Source organism: Hibiscus syriacus, unplaced genomic scaffold (genome assembly GCF_006381635.1).
Source record: "Hibiscus syriacus cultivar Baekdansim isolate YM2019G1 unplaced genomic scaffold, ASM638163v2 tig00110156_pilon, whole genome shotgun sequence".
In the NCBI taxonomy this organism is placed as follows: Eukaryota; Viridiplantae; Streptophyta; class Magnoliopsida; order Malvales; family Malvaceae; genus Hibiscus; species Hibiscus syriacus.
Genome location: NW_024062606.1, coordinates 3066752 through 3074854, shown reverse-complemented (window position 1 = coordinate 3074854; position 8103 = coordinate 3066752). Strand labels below are relative to the sequence as shown.

General features: G+C 35.4%; 1 protein-coding gene and 1 pseudogene across 1 annotated transcript; one reads left to right on the top strand and one right to left on the bottom strand.

The window, feature by feature from the left end:
• Positions 1–1437: 1437 nt before the first annotated feature.
• LOC120215815 lies at positions 1438–1635 on the bottom strand. The gene has a single exon (XM_039213366.1). It carries the CDS (start codon positions 1633–1635, stop codon positions 1438–1440), a length of 198 nt encoding a protein of 65 aa, XP_039069297.1.
• Positions 1636–2026: 391 nt separating this feature from the next.
• LOC120215814 lies at positions 2027–6384 on the top strand (annotated as a pseudogene).
• Positions 6385–8103: the final 1719 nt, after the last annotated feature.

The window sequence follows — 8103 nt, the reverse complement described above, 5'->3', positions numbered from 1 at the left end:
GAAACATTTAGTCTGGAGTGCTTTGTTCAGATTGTTGGAGGCTGCAAGTAAAACCTTGATGTCTCATTTCTAAAACCTCGTGTTGCATGTATTTCCGAGACAATATCTGTTTTCTTGTGGATGGTCAATGCTGAAGTTGGTGGGAAAGTTCAGAGTTTCCAACTCGAACATAGGCTCGACAACGAGCACTCATATAGTCGACATGGTAGATGAGAAATACTTCTGGTCTCTGATGCAGGTTGGATTTGATTGTGATCGGTTTTCTTGCTGTATGGCGCTTTGCACAGCAGGCCCTGGTTTTTCTGCAAGCAGCGGTATACGATATCTGATCGCTTGAATCTCAACTTGGTTCCATAATAATTGGATTTTTTCTTTTAACTTCCACGATTAGGATTGGAATTAGCAACGATGCAACTTGTTTCCTATTTGGTACTTGATTCGTAGTTGCTCTTCCGTTGATGGTATTAGGCATCCGTGGATAGTCTGCTGCTATATTTAAGATATGTTGAATGGATTTTATGAATAAGCCTTTACTTCCTCATCTAAGCTAAATATAAATTTGGTATCAAATTTCAGTATTTATGTATGATTAGACATCTCACTTTTCCTTTGATGCAATTAGGCTCCTAAAATTTTGTTTTTAATTACACGTGTCAATTCGATAGGATGTATCTTTAGTATAAAGTGGAATGTATCTCTTTAGTATTCGTTCTATTCATGTTATCTTTAGATAGGATGTACGACAATAAATTAGCACAACAAACCTCAAATACTTAAACTTTGGGTAAATTACGTATTTAGTATCTAAATTATCAATTTAGTCCGTTTAGTACTTCAACTTTCAAGTTTTCAAACCATGTCTAACGTTTAGTTTCATTTCATTTTAGTACCATCGTTAAAATTTTAACGCGTTTAGTACCTAAACTATCGGTTTTTATACATTTAGTACTTAAACTTTTAAATTTTTTTCAAACTAATGTTAAATTTTGAATGGGATACTAAATAAAACAAAAACTAAAGTTTTTAACGATGAGTACTAAAATGAAACAAAACTAAACTTTAGATATGGTTTTGAAAAAATTAAAAGTTTAAATACTAAAAATATCAAAATGATAGTTTATGTTAAATGCTTAATTTATCTTTATTTTTTCTCTATTGCATTAGATTTATCGTCAACGGTACGAATTCTTCTTCTTACTAATGGAAAGTTATTATCCAAAACCAAATCCACTAATCATCCAAAACACATGGATGCATGTCTTGTTTTCCAGCATGTTTTATTCCTCGGGGAACATGAGATATTTAATCATAACATACATAAATTTCATCTTTGAATCAAATGGGAATATACAGAGAAACCATAATACAAAGAGCAGTAAATGGATAAGAATCTTTGTAGGGTTATGATCAGGATCCATCCATGGCAATGTTTCCTCATCATTCTTCTTGTACTTGTCGTTCTCCTTTGCTACCTTTCTTCTTCAACTCCTTAATCCATTTGAAACTCAGAAACGACTTGCTGAACTTGCCCTTGCCGGAACCTTCCTCCTCCTTCTTCTTCTTGTCGCCGGAAGCTTCCGTTCCGGGATCTGGGTTTGGATCCCATTGATCAGCCCACGATAACCCTGAATCCATCTTCTTCTTCCCCTTGGAATCTCTTGTTAAGTGCTTCTCTTTATATCAGGTTTTGGTTTGACCGGAGAAGACAAGTTCGGCAAAAACTTGGTTATTTTTTGGGTGACCAGCATTGATCTTCGTTTGACCTTTCCTTTTTCAAGCTATTTTTGGAGTACAAGGTTTGTTGTGTGTGTTTTCTTGCATGGCTTAAACAAAATGCTAGGTTTATCCATTACATTACTGTTTGTTGTAACAGATCCAAAAATATTTTTAAAGGTGTGCATACATACATTAACAACATAATTTTTTAATGAGATGGGTACAAATAAAATTTTAGGATGACACCGTCACAAAATCAATAATTAATTAAAGAAAACTCAAAGTTTATGGTGGGCACGAAAAATTTAGGATGGTCACCATCAATAAAGTAAATAACAATTGAATAAAATTTAAATTTTAGGATAAAACATGTCCACTATCACGAACTGTGATTTCCACTGAATTCAGCTAAGTTTAATGGGTTTATAGGTTATTGTTGTAGGTGATTTAAAATTTTTTAAATTATTTGGATCAATTATGGGTGCTTTTGTTGTGCTATAATTAATTTACGTCATTTTTAATTTAAAATATTATTTATCTAAAATGTTATATAAATATAAACGTTTTATGTTACACTAAAAGTATAAATTGAGTTTAGTTTTAGGGCGCATAAATTTTACAAATACTACATAAATTAATTATTTTGTTTATACTTATTGTGAATGATGATATACTCTCGATTTTTGTGCTTGTATGGTTATTTTCTTATGGTGTTAATTTTGGATAAACTAACGTAACTAACCACATAATTAGGGTTGAATTGTGAAATAGCCACATTTTCAAATTTTTAATATGAATACTGAATTATTAAAATGATTTTAATATAAATACATGTTGCTAATATTTAACGAGAGTATTTACGTAAAAGTTAACAAAATTGGTATAAGATGTTATTCTTGTAAAATTACGTACAATTTTATCTTATAATTTCAAAACTGAATTTGGATTGTGAGTACAATAATGGAACGAAATCATAGTTTTACCTATTTCAAACTTCAATATTATTATCGTATAATTTTTAAATTGTATTTTATAATAATTTAAATTATTTTTAATATAACAAAAAAAGCACGATTCAACTGTAGACGTGGCCAATTAATCATATCCGTTGAATGGTGGCTCAAACAACATCCACGCCATCACAACGTATCGTCGAAAACCATCACAAACTCTTTTAAAATTTCTACCGTCAGATCACTTACTACCCCATATCAACCAATAACTTGAGCTTCCCTCACCAATCTTTATTGTAAGCCGTAGCCAAGTACTCCCCATCTTCAAATTCCTCTATTTACCTCCGCTGTTGTCCCTGATTTTTTTCCAGTCTCAGTCGAAATCGCGAATCATCAAGGATCGTCGGCGTCATTTACGCAATGGTACGTTCATGCTTCCAAGCTTTTTCCTTTCGTTTTTTTCGCTCGCGTTGGCTTTCTCGTCGGTTCATAATTGTTTGATCGTGAAATGTTGTTTGTTTTTCTCGTTTAGTTCTAGATCCAATCGATTGATTTTCTTGTTTCTTTTTTATATTCTGTTTGGGTGCGGTTAAGCTAGTGGAAATTAGCGCACAGATGAGAAATTTTCAGTTTTCATTTGCTAGAAACTAAGCTTACTGAGTATTGATTGTTGTTTTAGGGTTATGAAATTAATTTTAGTTAGTGTAGATTTTAGTTCTGATTGTTCATTTCCATATCTCAGCGGAAGGAAGTTAAGGTAATTATGAGGAATTAGGAATTTTTTTAGTTGCTTCAAATTGGATGCGACTCACTTTGGCATCGAGGAAGTGATTTCTAATTTAGTTCTCGGAAAATGTTTAGTTACATTCACAGAGAAGTCGTTTTTTTTGATGGACTGATTAATTTTTATAATGGAAGCTGATGGGTCTTTGTTATATTCTTCCCTATTTGGTTGCCGCTGTCAGACTGGGTGTATTATTGGCTCCAGTTGTCTCTGCAGTGATCCCCTAGGAGTGTTGATAGGCTTTTCCGATGTCAGTTGCTTCATTCTAACATGTTTGTTAATTCACATTGTTATTTTCTTCTTCAGTGTTGTATTTAGATTTATTTCTGATAATTAGATCATTTCATGGAAGCTAAGAAATTGATTAGTTATGTCCCAAAGTCTTTGTGTTGGGGGATGTTCAATGAAAAAGGAAGGACAAAGAGGTTACTGATGGTTGTTATTTCTTTCTGTAGGTTCCATTAAGGTCATTCTTTCATTGCAAAGGGCTGCATTGTTCAAGGCTGGCAGTGAGAGGTGGAAACTAGATATTAGATCATTTAGTACTCAAGGAGCAACAACTGCTGGTGCTCCACAGCCCCCCCCTCCGCCTCCGCCACCTGAGAAAACCCATTTGGTGGTCTAAAAGATGAGGACCGTATTTTCACCAACTTATATGGGTGCATGACCCTTTTCTCAAAGGTGCCATGAAACGTGGTGACTGGCATAGAACCAAGGATTTAGTACTCAAGGGTGCGGATTGGATTGTCAATGAAATGAAGAAATCTGGACTCCGGGGACGTGGTGGTGCTGGTTTTCCATCGGGCCTAAAATGGTCTTTTATGCCAAAAGTATCCGATGGCCGCCCTTCTTATCTTGTTGTCAATGCTGATGAAAGTGAACCTGGAACCTGCAAGGATAGGGAAATCATGCGCCACGATCCTCACAAACTATTGGAGGGCTGCTTGATTGCTGGGGTTGGGATGAGAGCTACGGCTCTTACATCTACATCAGGGGTGAATATGTGAATGAACGTAAGAACCTTGAAAGAGCTAGAAAAGAAGCTTATGAAGCTGGACTGTTGGGCAAAAATGCATGTGGTTCTGGTTATGATTTTGATGTTCACATCCATTATGGTGCTGGTGCTTATATTTGTGGTGAAGAAACAGCCACTTCTAGAGAGCCTCGAAGGAAAACAAGGGAAACCTAGATTGAAGCCTCCTTTCCCTGCTAATGCAGGGTTATATGGTTGTCCAACCACTGTCACAAATGTGGAGACAGTGGCTGTTTCACCCACAATTGAGACGTGGTCCTGAGTGGTTTGCCAGTTTTGGGAGGAAGAATATTCTGGGACAAATTGTTTTGCGTCTCAGGTCATGTCAACAAGCCTTGCACAGTTGAGGAAGAGATGAGTATCCCACTTAAGGAGTTGATAGAGAGGCACTGTGGAGGTGTCAGAGGTGGATGGGACAATTTACTTGCAATAATACCAGGAGGTTCTTCTGTTCCACTTTTACCCAAACACATATGTGATGATGTCCTGATGGATTATGATGCACTCAAGGCTGTCCAGTCAGGGGGAACTGCTGCTGTAATTGTGATGGATAAATCAACCGATGTAGTAGATGCAATCGCAAGGCTTTCTTACTTCTACAAGCACGAGAGTTGTGGACAGTGCACACCCTGCAGGGAAGGGACTGGGTGGCTATGGATGATCATGGAAATTGAAAGTCGGGAATGCAAAGTTGGAAGAGATTGACATGCTTCAGGAGGTGACCAAGCAGATTGAAGGGCACACAATTTGTGCTTTGGGTGATGCAGCTGCTTGGCCCGTGCAGGGTCTTATACGACACTTTAGGCCAGAGCTTGAGAGAAGGATTAGAGAGCGTGCCGAAAGGGAGTTGCTGGAGGCTTCTGCTTAGTTTCTGCGCAGGTTGCTTCTGTCATCTTTCTGACTTTCAATTTTTTGGTGCATTTTTTTCCTTCCAAAATTTGTACTCTTAGCTTGCATTATTTGGCATTTATAATAATTAATTTCCATTTTGTTATGTGAAAATTTTCTGTTCTATGGAATTATGTTATTGATTGCCCAGCTTATTCTGTCATCCACATTATGCATGCTTTCACAACACACTGTACCCTTTGGTACGTACATGAATTGTTTCACGAGAAAGAAAAAATATGGTGTGCTTGACTGTACAATGCCTGCAGAAGACTGATTGAGGATTAACTTATTTCCTTTAATGTCCTCAAGGAATAAATTGTAACTTTCCCTTCATATCAGCTGGCAGTGGCAAACACTAGGTTGAGAGCAGCTTCCGTGGGAGACTTCCGAATTATAAATTGCCCACCTTGGGACTCGATCTCACGACCTCAAGGTTAAGAGCCTTCTGTTCTACCAACTGAGCTGGACATGCAATTCTGAAGAAGGCATAAGATATGATAACCAAATCAAGTTTAGTCATTTTCGAGTAGAAAATGGCATATAGGACACAAGCTTATTGAGGCGGTGCATGCTTAACATTTAGTTCCCTCTTTTTAAGCCATTGAAATTAGTAAGATGGTATATATTATTAACTGTTTTCTTATTCCTTGCATATTCATATATGTTCACAGCAAATGCCAGATTGCCATCTGAAGTTTTTTGACAAGTTGTTTGATGGTATGTAGGGAGTTAATTTCCTATTGCAAGTGGTTATCATGGAATAAACTTGAAGTACTCAAAACTCGGAGCATAAGGCGACCTCAGGCATCTGATGGTCTGGTAGTGTATTATTGTTTTATCCTATGCTGTTGTGTTAACAACATTTCATGTTTTAGCAAAATAATGAAGTTTCTAATGCCTGGCGGCCATACTTGTTTTGTTTCTCATGGCATCCACAACATTTTATTTTTTCTGGCCCTTTTGATGAACATTAGTTAACGATATCTGTATTCATTCTTTATTTTGAACATATAATGTCTGTGTTTTCGGTGATCATAGATGTCGTTTCTGGGTAACTGACAAAAGGATAAAAATAAATGTTTCCTAGAATTAAAGTGGTTGCATCATGTAGATTGTAGATATTGAAATGAATGGTCATGGAACTAACGTTAATAGAATAAAATGGCTTGGATTGTGCTAAGCTCTGGAGCCCAGGTGTAATTGAGTCGAGTTGAGTTTAAGTTGCAGATTCTAGATCTTGTGTTTAATTCGGAACCAATTAAGTTTAATTTTAAGTTTGAATTCGTTTGTTTTATGAAATGTTCTTGTCGTATGTATCTAGAAATAAGATGTTCCAAGAATGGACGCTTTTCACATGTTCTTCAAAGGCCTTTTCCACACATTTTGTTCTATTAATTTTGAGTTCATAGTTTAAATAAAGGGCTTATGGGTAACTGATACGGTGGATTAGTTTAAGTAGGAAAATTTGAAGCACTCAATTCAAATACACTTGCAGACTTTTGAATCAAAATAAATTAAACAAATCATGAACCCAAAATCAAGACCAATCTTCAACGTAACACTAACAACATGATTTTCAAAACGTGAAATTATGTGAAAATTATGAGTTCCGAGTTTTCAAAATAAAATCTCAAAGATTAACAAAGGAATGATAAGTATAAACAAATGAAGAAGACTGCTAAGACTGGCTCACAACTCTCTTCAAGACCATACCTTTGCTTCATTATGATAATGTCTGCAATCAAATATCTCATTGTGACATGTGAGCACCTAATCAAAGCAAAATATCTCTCAAATGATCAAATATAAGAAATGAAATGAATGCAAAACCGACCATGAACAACTGAAAAGCAAAGAAATTGAGAAATACCCATAATTCTCTGATCCAATTCCCATCAAATTAGCACTTTGATTTCCAAATTCCAATCCCTTTGCTATCATCCACCTCCCACTTTCAATCTCAACTCCCAAAAGATAAAAGAGCAACAATTGAGATATTATCAGTGCATTTGATCAGTAAGTAGCCAGTACAATTAGAAAATATCGTCCTTGAGGGAAGTTATTGAAATGTAATCATTGCTGCCACAATCATAACCCACACATTTCATAACCCTAAATCAATAATAAATTTGATATTTACAATCCAAAAAAGAGAGTCGAAAGGTAATTTGGTGCGAAAGAAAGAAATAATAAAATGAAAGAGTAAGACATAAATCTTACATGTAGTGTCTGTTGTAAGAAGAAGAATTCAGAATTGGAGGTATCGATGATCAAATTCTGGTTTTGTTCATCTCTGTTGGCTTCCGTGGAGAATTGAAACTCAACCCAAAATTAGTAAAAATTAAATCGGGAAAGTATAAAAGTAATCGCCCACCGTGAGGCTCGAACCCTCTGACTGAGAACTATCCAACCAAAGTGGACCAACAGAACTGAACCCCCACTTCTTCTCCATTTGTGAAGAAACTTACACGACTATTAGAAGTAGATTTTGCACTATATAGCTTTGAGCTTTTCAGTATAACTAATGCAAATTATGGAGTCTGGTTCAGTATTGTTCTTACAAAGTGTGTTTAGAGAGTCAGAATTAATATTGAGTATATAATTTTTCTTTAAAAATAATTTTATAATGTACTTTTTTTAATTTAAACACAAAAAAACAGAGTTAAAATTATAATTTTCATTTTCGTTTTATCTTTTAATGAGTTTCTTTTTTAGATAAATGTGAA

Coding starts and splice junctions, on each gene's coding strand:
- LOC120215815 (XM_039213366.1), bottom strand. CDS start 1,635: ATGGATTCAGGGTTATCGTGGGCTGATCAATGGGATCCAAACCCAGAT.